The following is a 21,160-nucleotide window of genomic DNA, read 5'->3' on the forward strand; positions in this document are numbered from 1 at the left end:
GATATCCAGTCGAACCTCTTTAGGACGAACACCAAGGGTATTTATTCTGTGAGTTTGTCTTAACCTATTTTATAAATACATGTATAACCAGTGAATACAATTATTTCTCCAATAGACATACGAATAGATTTCTTCTACAGCGAAAGATTCTAAGCCACACCAACTCATTGACTTGTCTCGTATGAAACAAATGAGTCACTAGAGAGGTTCTGCAAAACGAAAATGCGTACAAACTTTCGTTCTACGTCATGAAGTGCGAAACTTCGCACGAACTTTCGCAATTTTGGACGCGAAACATGCAGGGAACACGAAATGAACTGTCGTAGGAAATTTCGTGAGATCGGGTCATGGCGTACGTGCACTTGGCCCGCGCAAACTACGAAAATGTGCAGAACGCAAAGTTCGTGCAATAATTCGTACACACTTTCGCAAGGACTGTCGCGAAACTTCGTTCGAATTTTCGTTTTGCAGAACTTCTCTAGTACTGAACGTTTCTTTAGCAACATGACGGCAACTGAAACAGCAATAGAGAAAGTACGATACATGTACAGCACATTCTTGCAGGTACTACAAACAGATTGCAGATCGTAATTCTTGCTTTGGCGGCACGAAACTTTATTCTAAGCAGTGCAATCTCGGCGGTACTCACAAATAATAAATCAAACAGCCCAGACTCGAGTAAACAAATCCAATCACACAAGTACGAGATCTTCATGAGACGAGATTGCACCGATTGGCTTGTTTCGTATGAAGCAAACAAGTTTACTGAACCTCTCCACAATGGAGATTTTCCCTGATACCGTATGCGAATTTATTTTGCAAACTCGGTCAATGGGTCCTTGAACCTTTCCCTCCAGATTGGGAACTGCCAATGATAGTATGCCACTGACCAGTGCCTTGCTTGTAACGTACCAATGTACAATGAATATGAGTATTTCGACAACACATCTAACATGAGCCTTACCGTCAAGAAGGTGAACTCGCGTTCTTCGCACACTGTAGACAAGGGCAAAGAGATAAAAATGGATCTAAATCTGAATAAAATCAGCACACGTTTCCGTAAATGAAAGGGTGAGCATAAGCAAATGAATCGAAGGAAACCGGTCAACTCAGAGATCACCTGTCATCGAGTATTCCGTAAAAGGAGGCCTCGGCAGCGGAAAAGCTAAATTTAGAAAAGAGATCCTGTCAGCTTTTCCTTTATTTATTGCATTCCGCCCAAAATCAGCACACTTTTCGTAAATGTAAGAGTCAACACAAGCAAATGAATCAACGGGAACTGGTCAACTCACCTGTCATTGAGTAATATTCCGCGAAAGGAGGTCTCAGCAGCGCCGAAACGAAATAAGCCAGCCAGGAGACGAAATATCCGAAACAGCTCATGCAAGAAGCAGTTCCAAAGAAGGAAGTTCCTCGCGCATGCACATCCGAACACGGACTGCACTGCAACACAATGTCTGCCGGCTGCAGCCGTGCAAGTGCACAGCACGCGGCTACCACCCGTTGGTAGATCTAATACCGAGCACCTTACGTAGAGACTTACGTAGCCTAAGTGAAATACCGAGCACCTTACGTAGAAACTTACGTAGCATAGCGATGTCGTTTTTCTTGCCATGTGAACACAATAATAGAAAAGCTGACAGGATCGCTTTTCTAAATACCAGCGCGCTCATCCTCGGCTGCATGACCAGCGCCCTGGGGCCGTAAGACTTTCGACCGGAATTCCATGTCCACAACAATCGTACTAGTACTAGAACTAGTACACCAGTATAGTACAGTATAGTGTAGTACTAGTAGTAGATCTACTACTGTACTAGTACTGAGCCAAGTCAAGCCTGACTCAAGTCAAGGCCTATACTATGCTAAGGCGAAGAGGCGTTCTTGTAGCACAAGAAAAAATTTCACCTTTCCTGCCGTAGCCTACGCGGAGGAGCCTGACATGATTGTATTCTCCACTGGCCTTTGCCTGAATGGAGGGAGTTTGAACAGTGAACATATCATCAGTATCACAGTCATAATCTAAAGACAAGCGATTTAGGAGGCGCTCGAGGATTGAGTAAATAATATTATTATGTCAGGGGCCGCAGCTACCGGCGGGGAGGAAATGGTCTTCAATGCCGAAGATAGGAGGGTTCGAGTCCTGAATCCTCGGAAACCTCCCGCCGGGGGTCACCCAGTTCACGCCTCCATTTTCCAAGTACGTTCAGCGTGCAAAACTTGCAAGCAGGTAGCGCCTGCCACGTGCTTCATGGTCGAACAGCTCAACAAAGGCGCTCATCCCTGCTACTATTTCACGACTGCCGCACACGTTATTTGTTGCAGCGATTGTGGAGAGTATTGTTGGATTCAGATTGTGTACGAATGGGATCCCAAGTTTCCCGAACCCAGTAGCACGTTCCTGCCGGATAAAACCTTTGTCGAGGAAAACAATGACCGAGGATGGCTGCGGGTGCCCGAAGACTACATAAAGAACTGCGGAAAGGGCAAGGAAGACTGGGATCGCTATCTGTATGATTATGGCGTTATTGCTCTGCGCAAGGACAACTTGGAAAAGGGACTAAAGAATGAGCTTGCAATGCTGAGCGGTGAAAATGCAATGGTCCGCAAACCAAGGGCCCAAAAGGCGCGTATGGAGTCTGTTGACCAGGCGTTCCTGTGTGGGTTTCCTGGAGAGGTCAAGAAGGAGGCGGTTCGAGGTCACATGTACTGGATGCCCGTTGACAAAGCCAAGAAAGCTGAACCGCTACTGGATGCCATCGGCTTTCAAAAGCGCAGAGGCCAGGAGAGAGAGACCTCTGCACTGTTCGCCATGCCGCAACGTCATACGAATGACGGTGACGGCGACGGAAACAACAAAAGCAGCAGCAACCAGGAACTTGTTGTCCAGCGACTCTACCGTCACTACATTGATTCAAGCGGTGGACAGAGCGGCTCACCCGTATACTCCTACGACGATGAAGAAGACGAGTACATCGTTTACGGCATTCATGCCGGATACTGGCGCTTTGAGGATGCCAAGTCCAATTTGTACTGCAATGTAGCAGTGCGGATGCAGGAGGTCTACAAAGACATGAGTGAGTGGATCAAAGGGAAGGAGGATGACAAGCACACGGCCAAGCCAGCTCAGAAACATTCCACAGAAGGTAAGGTTCATTCCGTGAAACTTGAGACTACTACTAAGTAGTTCAAAAAGCTAGGACCGTTCTACAGTGGAAATCAATTAAAAAAACCACAATTACCACAAAAGACGGCGAGGATGACTGCGAAAGAGACGGCACAAACAGTAAAATAGCAACAGCAACAACCACGACGACGACGACAACAACAACAACAACTACTACTACTACTACTACTACTACTACTACTACTACTACTACTACTACTACAAACCTGCAGCCACAATCTCACCCTCTTACCCAATAATTCCGGATTCCCACTAGGCCGATTTTACAGCCGACATGGAATTGTATGACAAAATCGTGAAGATCGGTGCGAAAATTTCCCTGGGGTAACCAGTGTTGTCGGACCAGTTTCCGACCAATCTGCGGCGAGTTTTCTTAGTGGTTGGACATGGTGGTGCGAGCCTCTGACCAATCACTATTGGCTTGTCACCATGACAGCAGAGAGTGTCGGTGCAGATCCTGAACTGGCTGCACTGGATCGCTACTTGACGCCAGCCCTTCACGTCGTTGACTTTGCAGCTCGTGTAAAAACGATCTCATTTCTGCTCTGGCGTCTACTACGGTCTAGTATGTCTGCCTACCATGCGTACGTGTGTCCACAGAGCGCCACAGGCCAGCAAGAACAATCGCTTGTCGTTCGTTGTGTGTGAACGGGTAGTCCGAATTATCCGACTTAGACAGCCGATTTCATGTTAAAGTCCATATCATGCCTGGTCTCCGCTAGGTCGAGTTTTTGGCCGATCGTGGTTTATCGATTATGGAATCATACAAAAATCCTAAAGATCGGCGCGAAAACTACCTGGGGTGGATGCGGCGTTTCCGACAAATTTGCGTGGGTGTGTGTATAGGTCCGATCCAGTTGGCCGATCTCATGTGGAAGTCGGTATCGGAGCGTCGACCAAAATATCGGACAGTGTGGACCAGGCATAAGAGCATCGGGGGAAATTCAGCCTAGTGGGAACCCGATATTACCCTTTTCCCATTGCTATTACAATTATGCATGTTTCTATTGGCTACAAACTCTTCCAAATATTATAAATTTTATTATTTTTGGAAGAATTTGTAGCCAAGAGACCGTTTTTGGGTAGTGGTGTATAACTGTGTGAAACATGAACTGTGGCTACAGTGGAGTCTGCATACCCTTAGGAACTATACATGTAACAAGCATAAACCATGACTTTCTTCCCAGTGCCTAATATCTAGGCGCGCTCGCGAAACCAATTTAATAGTGGATACCGCTGTTTGAAGATCTCTAGGATGCGTGAAACGTGATGTTACAGCTATGTTATGTAGACAGACCTTAGCCTTCAGTGTTTAGTGTTCAGTGTTCAGTGTGGGCATATTGCTCTGTACATAATCTGTATGTGGAGCACTTTGCTTAAGCTGCTCTGATTGGCACTGCGTGTGTAAATGTATGTGTGTGTGTGTGTGTGTGTGTATGTGTATGTGTGCATGTGTATGTTGTGTGTGTGCATGTGTGTGTGTGCGTGTGTGTGTGTGTGTGTTGTGTGTGTGTATGTGTGTATGTGTGTGTGTGTGAGTGCGTGTATGTTGTGTGTGTGCATGTGCATGTGTGGGTATGTGCCTGTCCAATGTACTGGCTGTGTTGTTTGAAGGATTCGTTGAGAAGAAACAACGTAGCTATCTGTTTGGCACTGGAATCGAAGGAATGAAGAATTCGAAGCCAGGAACGTAAGTGTATGCACTGTGTAATGTGTGTGTGTGTGCGCGCGTGTGCGCGCGTGTGTGTTTGTGTGTTCATGCGTGTGTGTGTGTGTGTGTGTGTGTGTGTGTGCACGTTGCATGCCCACACGTTACTGTGAGGCTTGTGTGTATGTCCTGTTGTGGACATGAAAATCCAGTTGAATGACCGGGGCCGGCACCTTCAATGCGTACAGAACGTTGCGTGCAGTGCACATGTTGATCCGATGCGACTAGCGCGCTGCAGCGCATAAATGCATGTGTGTACCGTGTACACACGGCTGCATGGCCAGTGCCCTGGGGCCGCTAGATGTGCGATCTGATTCCCATGTCCACGACAGTAGCTTGGTGGACATGATTATTTGTATGTACTGTACATGTTCGTGAGAATAATGTGCATGTGTACGCGTGGGCGGGTGTGCGTGCACTTATGCAGTCATGGCAACAGGTGTATGCATTTCGGTGTCCACTATTCATACATGCCAATACGCGCGCTCTTGCATGCACACACTAGTATTTGGTGCAGAGCATGTGAAAACGGCGCAGGCAGGCAGGCATAGTGGGATGGTCTAAGACCATGATTGAGAAACAGAGGGTACCAGGTTCAAGTCCTGCTTGGAAGCGGAAGGAATTTTTCCAGCCGTGCTGCGACCCACAGATAATTGGGAATTCGTGGCCTGGCACGAGGGTAACATAGATGCAGCTAATGGGATTTCGGTCTTTGACCACTTGGTGGTGAGTCTGATCTACTCACCTCCCACCGCTTTAGGCACTGCATCGGCGCCTTGATCCTAGAGGGTGGTGGCGTTCCCACGGCGGATGGTGAAAACCCGGCTTCCAGGCGAGTCTCACGCGAACCGTGAATATATTTTTATATTATGTGAAAACGGTGCTTATCGTCTAAATTTGAGGTTTTTGAGTTATCATGCCCTGTTGGTAGCTGGTCTTAGCTCTAACTTTCATAGAAAAAAACAAAACCTAGTGGAAATCCATTTTTAACAGAATTATTTTTTTAATTTACCGATGCCGTGGTATGGATTTTTCGTTCACAGTTTTCAGCCACAAATGATGTCAAGTTCCAACTTCGAAAGCGATTTTGTCCGTTTCAGTCAAACACAGCTGAGTGCCCTTTCACGTGAGCTGCAGCATTTATTAATCCTTTCAGATTCTATTTGTCATGAATAGCTGATAGATAACACATTTTCATGTCTGTCTCTTCTCCTTTGCTGTGTGTTTTCAGTGAGGATGTCGGTAAACCTGACGAAGGTGAGGTATCTTTTAAATCACTTGGCATGTCTGTATGTATCTGTGTGCGTGTGTGCAAGTATTCCCAGTTGCCTTGTGTGTGCATGTGTGTGTGTGTGTGTGTGTGTGTGTCTGTATGTGTGTGTGTATGTGGCTCTCTGTCTGTCTGTATGTATGTATGTGTGTGTGTCTGTCTGTCTGCGTGCCAGTGTCACGGTATGAATGTGTATGTTCGTGTGGAGTGGCCCTGGGTGCACATCTAGTGCATTTGCAGATTTGCATGCTTCTCTGGCGACGGCCGTATACATGGTACATGGTATTTGTGTGGTTCTCTTGTCCGCCTTGGTTTCTCTCAGTGAGCTGTAGATCTTGAAGATCAGAGAAACTGAGGAGACCCTGTCGCTGACACTTGTCAAGTGGACGATTGGCTAGCATGCGATTAAGCCATGGTAGGATCTCACTGACGAACAGCGGTGCGTCAAAGGGGTCATCCAGGTACACTGAGCAGCAAATGACATAGTAACACACAGTGATAAGTAACACACAGTGATAAGTAACATAGTAACACACAGTGATATGTGACTAAAAGTTCACATCTTCGTCATCGTCAGGATATGCTATGCGTGTACGCTACTGAGAATGGGCGTACGAACAAAGCTGTTGCGACTTCGGCGGTAATTGCTAAAGAAAGTGTCTGGTGCGAACGTCGGAGGTCGGAGCTAGAGCTCGCGTCATAGGTCGTCATTTGGCAGGAAGCACGAGCTCCGATGTTCGGAGCACACTTTCTTTAAGAATGGTTAGTTGTGGAAAAATGCAGTGAATCGTGACTTTTCAGTAGACTAGGTCACATGGTACTGTTACAAGCACACAGACACACGCATCCCCCCCCCCCCCACCCGCATACTGTATTTTACCGGTTGTAAGTCGACCCCGGTTATACATGTACATGTAGGTCGACTCCCGTTATCCGGAGGTCTCAATTCTGCGTTTTAAATTTTTCACCCAAAGAAGCACTACTAACCACTCCCTTCTACTAACACAACACGAAATCATGTAAACATTCCTTAGTGGAGGGTATAACGTCCCAGTCCTTGAAAAAGGGCCAATAAACTGGCAAAAATGTACCATGTACCATGTATACGCCCGTCCTCATGACTTTTCTTTCATTCTACTGGGTGGTTACCAACAGCCAGTGCATGCCGGAGTATGTGGTGTGATGTGTGTGCGGGAAAAAAATGTAAAGGACCAAAAAGTAGGGATTCACTGCCCAAAAAGCCACTTCGTAGCTGTGTGGTGTAGACCAGGCTGAATAGTGGCGGTCAATTCCTCAGCCTTGCAAGCTGTTGAATGTTGCAATCCCAGCACAACAGGGCTGCCACACTCGGAGGGAGAAAAATCTGACGGGGGTCAGGGGGTGTCCCCCGGCGGGATGCAGGGGGCAGGGCCCCGCGCGATGAATTTTTTTAGGAAAATGGCCTGCTGTTGGGGCCACAGAACACATTTTTAACTGTCCAGCACACGCACTACAACCATGTCAATTATGCAGACCGGCCAAACGCGACCTGGAAGCGCCGAATTAAGGCCAACTGGACTAAAAAGCGCTCAAAATAAAATAATCGGTTGTCCCTCTTTGGGAACAAAATCGGTCAGTTTGTCGGACAGGCGATCAAAAATCGGTTGATTTCCGAAAAATCGGAGCAAGTGGCAGCCCTGGCACAAGTTGCTATGGCTTCTGCTGTAGCATCGCTATCATCGCCTCCGGCGATGGGCGTCAAATGGTCAAATGGTGTGTGTGTGTGTGTGTGTGTGTGTGTGCGTGTGTGTGTGTGTGTGTGTGTGTGTGCGTGTGTGCGTGTGTGTACGCGCGTGTGTGTGTGTGTGTGTGCGTGTGTGTGTGTGTGTGTGTGTGCGTGTGTGTGTGCGTGTATGTGTGCGTGTGTGTGCGTGTGTGTGTGTGTGTGTGTGTGTGTGTGTGTGTGTGTGTGTGTGTGCGTGTGTGTGTGTGTGTCTGCAGGCGTACATGCATTGCTACTTCACTGAACACGATTGGAGCAAGCGAGCACGTGTGTGTGTGCGTGTGTGTGTGTGGGGGGGGGGGGGGTGCGTGCACGTTTGTGCACACTCATGCACATTCCGTAGTTCTATAATTCTGAGTTGTGACTGAGTTGTGACTCATTAGAGTGACGTTTGATATTGAGCAAGCGGAGGTGATGTGTTTGTGTGCACATCTGTACTCAGATCCGACAACAGCTCTCCCCGTTGCCAGCCCACTGGGCCCCATAGGGTAAGTCCAACTTTGAGGGTAAGTATAGCCTAAAATCAAATTTTCACCAGTTGTGGTCTTCGGGTTGCTGAGTCGAATGGTCTTGGTCCGAGGAAGCTGAGACGCTCCCTTCCTCCTTTATTCCCAATCCAACTCGCCACTTCCACCGAAACTGGGTAACTGTGCCCTACTAGATGGGGATTTGTATGCAAAATGTCACCTTGCGATGCAGCGTTCGGCCCTTATTCCCAATCGAACACGGTTGAGGAAGCGCGGTCACGTGCTCGTGCGTGCATCAGTCACCTGCAGGCTACAACTTACAGCCTGTTTGGGCAGGTTCGTGTCACTCAAGTTAAACCTTACAACCTTTGAGTTGAACCTTGATGTGAAAGTTTTAGCCTGCAGAGACGGTGACCAGGTGATTGGTGTACACAAGAGCACGTGCCCGCTTAGTCACCCGTGTTCGATTGGGAATAAGGGCCGGACGCTGCGCTGCATTGCAGCCTTTTCGGACCAAAGCCAGTCAACTCAGCGTTCAAAAGACTACACCATATGGGCAATCGCGGTCATCCGTGCTTTTTAAGAACGAAATTAATGGCGCTTTTAGTGACATTTTGCATGCAAAAAAGGGAACGTCTCAGCTTCCTCGGACCAAGACCATTGGCCTCAGCACCTGGAACTGGTGAAAATTTGATTTTAGGCTATACTTCCCCTTTGAAGGGGAAGTCTGATGAATTTTTTTAATATCAGAGTCCGTAGAGTTTCAGGCGATGAGTCGGACGGTGTTGGTCCCACGAGTCTCCGACAAAGCATTCTTGAGATGCTTCCGTTTGAAAATCTGAGTTTCAGGGGCTGCGCCATGACGTCATGCGGCCGCGCCGCACCCTCTCCAACGTCATAGCATGCATCTAGGTCAAAAGGAGTGCGTGAAAGCAATAGTGTCGATGCTATTTCGAATGATTTGGCGACCGATAGTAGGTGGTGCAAGCGACCCCGAAGACAGACCTCCGTGTGGGAGTCAGGATGCAGGGTCGTAAAGAGGTCATTTTCTTAGTTTTTCGCAGTACATGTATGGAGAACAGGGTATTTGAAAGTTCTCCATACTGTATTGAGAGATATGGCTGAAACAGCTTGCTGTCTACAGCATTGGGTACTACACTCCTCGGCATTCGTCTTGTTTTGCACTCTCACTAGTACTGAGTTCTCTAATGCTGCTGCATCACGCAATGCCCGCTACTTTTCCTATTTGGAGCACTCTGGCGCTAGAGCGACAAGCTATCTTAATGTCTGTGGTGCCTCCTTTGCACCGTGGCTGATAGCTCGGCCTGCTTAAAGCTCGTAGCTGTACCGATTTGGCCTTTCTGGCCGAAACAGCTTTTATATTTATATTTATTACTTGGTCCGGCTCATCGCAATTGTCGCTTATCCCCCAAGCACTTTTTGACAGGTAAAACCCAGTCCAATCACGATATCTAACTTACGTTTGCGTGGGAGATCGTGATGGCAAGATCAAAGGAAGCACCAAAGAAAAATGATCGCGACTAGCGCTTTGAATCGCGATGTATGCGACTTTTTTTGGGAAGTGGGAATCTGGCCATTCACTGTCTGTGTTGCCAAAACTTGCAAAAGCCAAACGCAGCGACCCGAAGACCGGAACTGTAGCAGGGGCAACTGACATCCTGGCCTGGAGAGCGTGACAGGCACGCGTGCACGGAAGAGGAGTATGAGCGTCATGCTGAAGAAGAAAGGTGTTTTGATGGGATGCGCCCGGCCGACGTGTTGGTTGTTCCTTCGCTTGGTGGACGTAGCAGCCGCATTACAAGAGTCGTGGCCAGCATATCCAGCGGAGCGTATGACAGCTGTCTGGAGAGGCCTGTATGCCTCATTCGAAGACTTTGTTGAAACACACTGTGGTGACACACAGGTCACACTGCCCACGGTTCCTTTAAGCACCGAAGTGACAGCCACAACTGTTTCTTTCCCATTGCTGCCATATAAATACGAAAGGCTGAGAACGCAAGAGATACTCTACCAGTCTACGCCAGCTAGCATCTAGAAACCAGCAAATGTCAGCTCATGTAACGGCATGGCTCTAGAGATGCAGAGTTGAGTGAACTCTGGACCTGTATTACTAGTGTGAGTGCAAGAACGCGCTTCTTCGCTGATTTATTTCGTGCATTTTGCTTACCTTGCTTCCTTTCTTCGACTCGCTTCACCTGATTCCATTGCTGAAATTTTGAAATTTTTTCTTGTGGCGGAGAGTATTCATGTATCATGCTTCCTCACTATGCCTGTTGGAAATTTCACAGAGCGGTGAAAAAACTCCTGTTCTTAGTGGCGATAGATAAGCGACAATTGCGATGAGCCGGACCAAGTACAACATCTCAAGACTCGGTGGAAACACCGGCCAATGTTAAGAGAGTGGGTGATTGCCAACCACGGCGATAAATAAAAGTAAGGGTAGATTGCTACCTACAGCGTAGGGTATTGAGAGATGTAAGCACTGTGTTCAGTGGCCAAACAGTAGCCTGTGCTTGATGAAGATTTACGTTGTCTGCACAGTAATATATGTACTGTAAGACCAGATCTTTTAACGTCAATTAAAGTTTACGATCTCCGGATTTTTTGTGGGTTAGCGAGGTGAAGTTCTAGCTAATTCTCTCTCAAAACAAGCAGATGATTGTACATGTACGTATCGTTTTGCACATAACGACTTCAAATGTTAAAATGATTTTCTTAAAGGGGAAATCCGGTGAAAAATTTAAATTTCAGGGTTGGTAGAGTTTCGGCCGCTGAGTCGAATGGTGTTGGTCCCACATGTCCCCGACAAAGCGTTCTCGAGATATTTCCGTTTGAAAAACTGAGTTTCGGGGGCTGCGCCATGACGTCATGCGGCCGCGCCACACCCTCCGCAACGTCATAGCGTGCAGCTAGGTCAAAAGGAGTGCGTGAAAGCAATAGTGTCAGTGCTATTTCAAATGATTTGGCGACCCATAGTAGGTGGTGCAAGCGACTCCGAAGACGTAACTCCTTGTGAGAGTGAGGATGCAGCCATGGCTGACCTTCATGAGTTCGGTCTGGGGCTGAGAACCTCGGTATTCAGCTGAAGAAATGGCCGCGCGGGCCGGTCAAGAGTGAGCGCTACTGAGTTTCCGACTGGTGAAGAAGCAGCAGCTATTGCAGACGAAGCTGATATAATTATCAGCTCGCTGGAGAGCAGAGTCGCCAAAATGGAGAAGAGTGATGCGAGTGCTCTAAGACTAAATGTTGTTCCATACCGATTCGCTTAGACTCCAGTAACCTGCCACATGGTGATGTTTTGGTGCGAACTTGGCGTATTTCGGACACTCAATTGGAGAACAGTGCAGGCTCTTTGAACTACGGGCACGACTCTTCGCTCGCAACGCTACGGGATCTGAAAGTTCTAGGTCCGGGAGCTGTTCGCTGTTTTGTCACTTGTCACGGTTGTGCACTCATCGCTGTAGCATAAAATAATGAGGCGGGAGCGGAAAACTAAAATTTTCTTTCTCAAAGCACAACCACCGCCGGCAAGGAGAAACGCTCGTTCTCTGACTACACGACTGATACGAGTGTAGTACATGACAAGTCCGTGTGTTGACTAGTTTTCTGAGTCTTGTGACTCGAGTCTTGTTGTACCTAGTGCGGGAGTAGTTCCGTGTGTGATGAGTTTGTTGACTACACTACAGGTAGCATGCACGCAGCGCATTGCTAGAGCCGTAGATAGAGGCCAGTGCATGTCGACGGAAAAAGTCCAACTCGGAAACGGCTAAAATACGGTATAACCTCGAGGTTTACCGAGCTGAAAATCACAGGGTACGTAGTGTTTGTAACACTGAATCGAATGGTCTTGGTCCGAAGAAGCTGCGACAAACGGTTCCCCAATCGAACGCGCTCCGAATATGGCCGTTTTTGTACACATCTAGATGGTGTGGCCACCTGGCTGCACGCTGTGACGTCATCACCTGGATCTGGGTGAGGCGCGCTCAAATCCGCACATGTTCGATTGGGCGTATCTGACGAACCATAGGCCGCAGCCTCCTCGGACAAAGACCATTCGACTCAGCGCCCCGAACTCTACGGACTGTGAAATTTAAAATTTTCACCGGACTTCCCCTTTAAATTCGTTAAATCTTTGGAATTAAAACTAAATGCTCGTTAACACTACTGGTCTTACAGTATGGTGGATATGGCGGCTCAGAGCAATGCCCGGCGGCATGGTGCAGAGAGGTTTTACAGGTGTGTATGCTAATGGCTGACGAGTGTAAGTACGTGTTGGCTGAAAGCGCAGGGAGGAGAGATGGTGAAGAGAAGGTGATACTGCTGATTACACTGTATGCTGTGTGTTCATCCTGCTTCTCTATGTAGTTCGAAACGCCTTAAAGATATCGACAACCACACAACATTTGCTCAGAGTCTTCAACCTTTCTTCGACAAGAAAGAAAAGAGTAAGTACTTTGAAAATTTACCTTGGATACTGAGCCAGCAAATATAATTGAAATAGAAGAAATCTCATGGAAACGAGTTAAGAAGTATCCGCGACCGTCACAAGATGATACGCAGTCAGCAGGTTTTGTTATGTTATCGCACTTTCTGACTGCGTGTTATCTTGTTACAGTCGTGGATAGTTGCTTCATAACTCGTTTCCATGTGATTTCTTCTGTTTTTATTGCATTTTTTCCTTGATTTCTTCTCCAGTTTTGTAATGCATTGTAATCCATTTGGGTTTTTGCCCATACAAGAGGATTTTGAGTATGCTAACAAAATGTTTGACAAACGGAAGTAATTTAAAGAACTCGGATACTGAGCCGGTAAAAAATATATATCTGACCCACCAAAGTTGGGTGGTGTGTTACTTTGCCGCTTCGAATTGTAGGTGGACCGCATTGTCAAGTTATTGACTGGTCTCGTCATCTTCCTGTAACAGTCGATATTCGTTGTTACCATGGGACATAGCCTGCACACAATTTTCGCTGTGCTGACCTTCCCATCTTTGATCCTAGCATAACCTTGAGCTTTCCAAGCTGGAACATTCCCAGATCTCAAGTCTAAACCTGCCAAATGCATGAGTGCAAAGGAAGAAACAAACACCTGGTCTTACATGAAGGGACAGGAGGATGTTTGTTTGGTTGTAGAAAAATGTAAGGAGAATATGTTATGAGTTATGAGCAACTACGGCGCATAGTAACCAGATAATACGATGTTAGCTAGACGACAACAAGGCTTAAAACTGACATGTACATGTAGTAGTACTGTAGAGAGACATTTACCAACTTGACACCTAACATAGCTACAACACATTCTACAACATGCAAACTAATCACCTTCCAACTTGGACAGCTCAGGTTAGGAATCGCTCAATGAGAGGAAGGAAAGCGTAACGCCAAAATTAGAACCAGCTACGACCCTCAGCAACAAAAAATGACAATGGTTACTGGATGATGATGATGATGATTTTTTTTGATTCCCACCTTCCAACCCGGCAAATATTTCGATTGTGATAAAAACGATTCAAAGTCTCTCAATTATTTTTGTAATACTTGAAGTACAGTACATGTATGATACATTGGCTCACCATCCGAGTTTAAGTTTGAAAAGTTGTTTCAGAATTCGAACTAGGATTTTGCGACATCGGCAGTAATTCTGTTTGAGTTTTGTGGTTTGAAGGATAACCTGTTGTTCTTTGTGTGTGTGGCTACAAATCTCACAGGAGACTTGGGTCGCAAAGCAGTCGAGGCTGTGGACCCAGACCTTAAGAACGACTCGTATGTCGTGCTGGAACAATTTCATGACGACCACGAAGGACGATTAGATGGCGGCAAAGTGAAGGGCCAAGATAACTTGATGTGCATCATCTACTATCTGATCGTCAACAAGACAGAGATGACTATACCTGCTTTGTTTGAGATGCTCACACCATGTGCAAGTCAGAACACAGAAAAAATAAAGAAAAAGCTGATGTGAGTATGAGAAATGCTTGTGTTAGGGCATGTTCGATTGGTGGGATCCAGATCTCAGATCCGTCGAATCCTTCAGAGTCCACTGAACACTTTGTTTTGGTCCTTGACTCTTGCCATGTTGGTGAAGTAATAAAGTGGCACTCACGGGTCACCCAGAAGGGTGAAAGTCGTATTCGTGGCGCACGTGTCGTACGAAAAGTCAACAAGAGTATCTCGAGCGACGTGTGTGCGCACCACAAAGTGTACAAAAGTGATTTTTACCCGCCATATACGCACAAAGGTCACATTTGGATCTGTTGGATCCGGTCAACCCTGCTCCCCGAGGTGGGTTCACCTCGACCCCAATCCAAAGGATCCGGATCCGGATTCGATCAATTGAAATTGTGCGAATCCAGTGGATCCGGTTGATCAGGATCCCGATCCTTCCACTCAAACATGCCCCTATGTACCTCCTCCCGTATATTGCCTCCTACCACCTTTTCCAAACTGGCTTGCATGCACCCCGTGCGATTTCCATAATAATGATGTATTGGTTCGTGTCCCTGCATCTCTGCTGGCATCTCTCTTGGCATCTCTGCTGGCATCTTTGCTGGCATCTGTGCTGGCATCAACACTGGCATCTGTGCTGGCATCTTTGCTGGCATCTGTGCAGATCTTTGACGATTGCAGTGCTCGCCATCTAACTGTACTCCAATGTCGTTGCATTCATTCCACCTGCATACGTTGTATTTGTGTATGTGTGTGTGCATGCATGCGGGTGTATGTGTTTGTGCGTACGCGTTTGCATGCGTGTGTGCATGCATGCATGTTTGTGTGTGTGTGTGTGTGTGTGCGTGCGCGCGTGTGTATGTGTGTGTGTGTGTGTGTGTGTGTGCGCATGTATGTATGTGTGTTTTCTCATTATTGTCATTTAAGGGCGGCTTCGTACAACTGAGCAGTGTCGTGAAGTCACCATGGCAACTACCCAGGTGCACTACGCGAAGGTCACCAGATGTCTGCGGCATAGTCGTCTTCTGCGGTTTGTTCTTGCAAAACTGCGCGCTGCATTGCTCTGCATTACTCTGCATTACTCTGCATTGCTCTGCATTGCTCTGCATTGCTCTGCATTACTCTGCATTACTCTGCATACCTAGTAGAATACATGTGACTGTTATCTCTTTGCCATTCTATGTTCGAAGTCGGAAGAAAATGTTGAACGGTCTATGCTGGGATGACGGCTACACCATAGCTCAGTGGTTAGAGCATCGCTGGCCACAAGCGAGGGCCGAGGGTCCCTGGTTCTTGTCCTGGTGGTGACATTCAATTTTTCTACAGATTTTTCTCTTTGCCCTTCCCTCAGCTAGTGAGTATGACGATGTTTTCTCTGATTTTAAATAAGTTGCCTTGGGCCAGGTCTGCCTGCTGGGAAGCATGGTTTGCTGCCCGTGTGTTTATCTGCTACGTGCATTTCTTCCATACTGAGGAGGAAGAAGTGTTTGCGCTCTTGTCTCCAAGGAAACTGTGCATGCATTTCTTTGCTTACATAATGTTATTATGCCTTCCGTGACACGTGCATGCTGAATACTCTCCTTTCGCCTGCACATGCCTTCGCTAAGTATCGGTGTTTGATGTTGCGCTGTCGTACCTCGCCTCTCTATGTCCTGCGTATCATAATGCTACATGTCTTGCTCTCGTCTTGTCTTTTCTCTCTCTCTCTTATGACCTTCTCTATTTTTCTTGGCGCGCTTTGTCTGTGCAGACGCCGAGACCACCAAGGTCGGCTGAGCAGCAGGGCCCCGCCACTACTTTCCGCATTCATTCGGGAGCATAGTGGACTTAGAAAGAAAAAAATCCTTTTCCTTCTATCATGGGCGTGTGTGACACGAGCGAAACATGGATGAGGCGAAAAGGATTATTATGTCTTTGACCATTTACTTCTGGGGTGTGTTATCATGACTGCGTGTTGCCATGGCTGTGTGCTGTCATGGCTGTGTGTTATCATGACAGCGTGTTGTTATGGCTGTGTGTTGTCATGGCCGTGTGTTGTCATGGTTGTGTGTTGGATTGGCTGTGTGTTGTCATGGCTGTGTGCTGTCATGTGCTCCCCCTCTCTCTCTCCATCTCTCCCCCTCTCTGTGTCCATCTCTTTCCCTCTCTCTGTCTATCTGTCCTAACTGTTGGCCACAACCGCATTCAGGTTACTGCTTATCTACCTGATGTTCGGGGCCAGCATACCTGCGCTCAAGTGTGTTCACTCGTGCTTGACTGCATGTGCTGATGAAGAAAATGGATTAGGAGTATTGATCTGCAACCCCTGTCTGAACTTGGTAATGCCTTCATCAACTTGGAACATCTCCATTAGGCGATGTGTTGAGTAATCCTTCCTTCGTTAACGAAACCCGGCCTAGCACACCCAGGATGGTCTGTCAGAGAAGGGGGTACGGGGATGGTGGTTTGACCCTTGAGGGGAAGGTGGTTAGACCCTTCAGGGGAAGGGGGTTTGACCCTTGAGGGGAAGGTGGTTTGACCCTTCAAGGGAAGGCGGTTTGACCCTTGAGGGGAAGGTGGTTTGACCCTTCAAGGGAAGGGGGTTTGACCCTTGAGGGGAAGGTGGTTTGACTCTTGAGGGGAAGGGGGTTTGACCCTTGAGGGGAAGGGGGTTAGACTGACCCTGGTTTGACCCTTCCAGGGAAGGGGGTTTGACCCTTGAGGGGAAGGTGGTTTGACCCTTCAAGGGAAGGGGATTTGACCCTTGAGGGGAAGGTGGTTTGACCCTTGAGGGGAAGGGGGTTAGACCCTTGAGGGGAAGGGGAATGGAACTGTATACTGGACAGGGAGGGATAGGTGGCGCCCAAGCCTGGGTTGGGAGAGGCTGGGGGACTAGAGCCTGGGGATGGAGGCGTCAGTGGCACATGCCAGGGCTAAGATTGGAGTCATGAGTGGCTGGGGGGAGGGGAATGGGGTGGGGGGGAGGGTATGAGGGTTGGGGAAGGGGTATGAGGGGGTGGGGAAGGGGTATGAGAGGGTAGGGGAGGGGTATTAGGGGGTCGGGGAAGGGGTATGAGGGGGTGGAGGAAGCGGTATGAGGGGTGGGGGAGGGTATGAGGGGTGGGGGAAGGGGTATAGGTCTAATGAAGTAATTCACTTTGTTAACTTCATTAAACTATCAACGCTTTAATTAAGTTAAACAAATCACTGCACGTTCAATGCATACATGTATGTACTTGTACACGCACAGGCACAGGTTTTTACTAGTATGTGCCATACATGTACATGAGTGTGGGGAGGAGGGGGGGGGGGGGGGGCATTCGTTGCGTTCCTGGAAAAAAAGGTGAGCAGCACGCAAGCGATTGTAAAGAAAAAGAAAAAACATATTTTTTTAAATCGTGAAACATGCGTGGAAGAAGTGTCAGGTGGGTTCAGGTGCTGACAGGTTCTTCCTACATATCGCTTATCAAAATGCCGACATTCGCCATGATACCGTATTATCTCTAATATAAGCACAGTCTCCAATAATAGCACGTCTCCAATAATAGAACACCTTGGGGCGGCATTCAAAAAATAAAGTGCTCAGTCTCCATTATAGGCACACTGTGTAAATTCATTATCTGTACCGGCGAAAAAACCCTGAAATGTGTGTGTCTGACATGAATTTGGCAAGGCAACATGCCTCTGAAATGAGGTTGAAATAATAATGGAACAGTCTCCAATAAAGGAACGTCTCCATTAATAGCACGGGACGGAGGTACATTGAAAAAATAAGGGACCGTGCTTATATTAGAGATAATACGGTAGATTACAATCATGGCTAATTAGTTGGGTAGGAAGAACATCCTTCTTCACCGTGAACGCACCTCCCCTAGTAAAGACCGTTGTGAATGCTGTAGCAACATAAGTTTGTCTGAACACAGGCCCCACGGCACGGGCCATAACGAGCGAAATTTCACTTTTCCAGGGAAGTCGTACAACCACACGACATGGGTCAGGTCCAAATTCCGGCGCGGCAGCCTGAACATCAGGTTCGCTAAACAGTTTACTCAGAAGCTGAACAGGATATCCATTCTGACTGATTACCTTTTTCTACAACACAAAGCTCTTCCTGAAGCTTATCAGGCGAGCAAACCCGCCTAGCGCGCATGATCAAATTTCCTACAAGAGTAATTATAAAGTCGAACAATAAGAATCGTATACACCACTATCCTCTACACGTACATAGTATAGTATAGTTATTCATATTTCTCTAGGGCAGTCCCCACAGACCTATGGTCTCCTTACGGGGTACCCTAGGCAATCTAGGATTGCCATACGAAATTGACTTGGTGAAGCAGCAAGGCGGACGGACCGTACATATACGTTAGTTTGTTTCCCAGCATAGCTTCTGTTGTGAGACGACTTTTCCCTGATAATTGTCTTAAGAAAATCGATCAGGAACATCAATTTTAACTCCTTTTGTTCTTTGCGTAATGTTTGCTTCACTGATACTACACGTACAATTTTATCGAAATCGTGTGAGTGTAGTGACAGATTCTTTCTGAATACATACAAGTACATGTACATGTCATCTACACGTACTAGTCTAGTACTTGCTTTCTTTCTGTGCCTGTCCCCACAGTTGTTTATTCTGTGATGAGTGTGTATGTTTAGGATATTGCACGGTTCCGAGGGGATTCTTTTTCAAATCCCCAAGGCGCGCAGCGCCGCGGGGATTATGAAAAATTATCCTCGCGGACACTGTGCAATATCCTGTATAGACCACACTTTTCGGGTGATCAGCAGCATGCTAGCACTAACCAGTGCAGTGTTTTTTGGGTTTTTTTCTTTTTTTACTAGAGCCACGTAAACCCGTCATATGTGAGCCATGAATAAGGGGAGTGGTGGCGTGGTCTGGGATGCTCTGCCGACCTTGGGTCTCAGCTTCATCGCAACCAGGCGCGCCAATTGCAGAGAGAGAAAGAGAGGGAGAGAGAGAGAGATAGAGAGAGAGAGAGAGAGAGAGAGAGAGAGAGACGTAGACAGAGAGAGATAGATAGAGAGAGAGAGAGATAGATAGATAGATAGAGAGGGAGGGAGAGAGAGAGAGAGAGAGAGAGCGAGCGAGCGGGGAGGGTTGGGGGCAAGAGAGGGGAAGAGAACTAAATAAAGTATAATTATATAATGCGTAAGAGGTGCACATTCAGATCCAGAGAAAAGAGTAAGCAGGGCACGAGGCGTATGGCAATATGCAGCAGTGTGTGGGCAGATGTGCATACATCTTACAAAGTGTCAGTGGCCCAGTGCCATTGCTGGGCACGGAGGTGCCGGAAGACAGACACTTTGAAACTTTGCAGCCGTTTCCGGTCAGGTGGCTGGCTGAGGACGGCGGGTGGCAGGGCATTCCATACAGGGACAGCACAGGCGGGGAAAGCTCTACGGCAACTTTCCCGGCTATTGACAGGTAGCCCTGTCTCAAGCTGGTAGTTATGCATGTCGAGACGGACGAGAGAGAGACGAGTGGGTCGAACATGGGCTGGTCGGGGGGGGGGGCTTGAGAGGGAGGCAAGAGCTGACGAAGTGGGCTGGTAGGATTGCAGCACAGTAGCTTGTAAATGTAGGTACACGCAGCTACCATACGCCGGATAGACAGGCTTTGCAGCATTGCGCCGGGGCCAATCAAGTGGAGGGCTGAGCGCTGCGTCTGGTCAAGTCGCTGCAAGTGACAATTTGCTGCGCCCATCCAGACCAATGGGCAGTACTCCATTACTGGGCGTACAAACCCACGGTACACTGTAGCTCGGCTGCGAGAATCCAGGAGCGGCGAGGCCTTCCGCAGGAGCCCAAGACGCTGGCGTGCTCTGATGGCGATGGTACGGAGGTGGTTGCGGTGGGAAAGTTGGCTGTCCAGGGTTACCCCAAGAAGCCTGAGGTTACTATCTCCATTCAGGGGGACACCCGCAAACTGTACTTCTGGGAGGTTCCAGGCGGGGCGGTGATGGTCAATAGTCATGGCCTGGGACTTGGCTGGCTCGAACGCAATTCTCCAGCTGGTGCCCCAATTCACAAGGGCATCGAGAGCATTTTGCAGGATTGTCGAGTGGTGGTCAATGGTATCCATGGTGGACAGGTACTGAAACAGCGTTGTGTCGTCGGCATAAGCGGCCAGATCTACACCTGGTGTGAACGGAACACAGAAGTGAGTTCTGACATAGTCATTTGCTCGTCGCCTCTCCGGATTTTTTCTCCGGATTTTTCCAACCGTGCTGCGACCCACAGTTAATTGGGAACTCGTGGCCTGGCATGAGTAAACATGGATGTGGCTAATTGGATTTAGGCCTTTGGCCTCTGGTTGGTGGATCTGATCTATCCTCTCGCACCGTTTAGGAATCTGCCCGGTACGCCAACCCGTCGAATTTTTGTTTCTCCGGGTTTGATCCACTGGTTGGTTTGACTGAGGCGAGTGCGGAATGTTACACACTTTCTTTGGTTTGTCGCCCAAGACGAAGCCTCGTGAACTCCGCTGCTTGTTGGTAGCTGACCAGACCGTGAGAAAAAGCGGTGCTGATAATGATCAAGTCAAGACTACGAAATAGTAGATATTATTGTATTTAATAGATTTTTGGTCGGAGGAAAGCACACGAAGCACAGAAGTCATATACATGTAATCTCGACTAGGCCTTTCGTTGCATTACTCTTCAAGTCGAATACAATGGTGATTAACAAGGTAGCAAGTAAAAGTGCCGGTTATAAGGACTTACTTGCCACCTCAAATTTGGACTTCACGGAGAATTTCAAAGTTTTAGGAAATTAGAGGCCACATGCCACGTACTGCTCTTTTC

The 21,160-nt window shown here is 47.7% G+C and overlaps 1 protein-coding gene across 1 annotated transcript; it reads left to right on the forward strand.

The window, feature by feature from the left end:
* The first annotated feature begins 1,890 nt into the window (after window positions 1-1,890).
* Window positions 1,891-16,275, forward strand: LOC135828393 (uncharacterized). The gene is made up of 7 exons (XM_065340839.1): window positions 1,891-3,143; window positions 4,799-4,874; window positions 6,124-6,149; window positions 8,367-8,412; window positions 12,778-12,857; window positions 14,120-14,369; window positions 15,285-16,275. Exons 1-7 carry the CDS (start codon window positions 2,072-2,074, stop codon window positions 15,301-15,303), a joined length of 1,569 nt encoding a protein of 522 aa, XP_065196911.1. The 5' UTR covers window positions 1,891-2,071; the 3' UTR covers window positions 15,304-16,275.
* Window positions 16,276-21,160: the final 4,885 nt, after the last annotated feature.

Source organism: Sycon ciliatum, chromosome 12 (assembly GCF_964019385.1).
Source record: "Sycon ciliatum chromosome 12, ocSycCili1.1, whole genome shotgun sequence".
In the NCBI taxonomy this organism is placed as follows: Eukaryota; Metazoa; Porifera; class Calcarea; order Leucosolenida; family Sycettidae; genus Sycon; species Sycon ciliatum.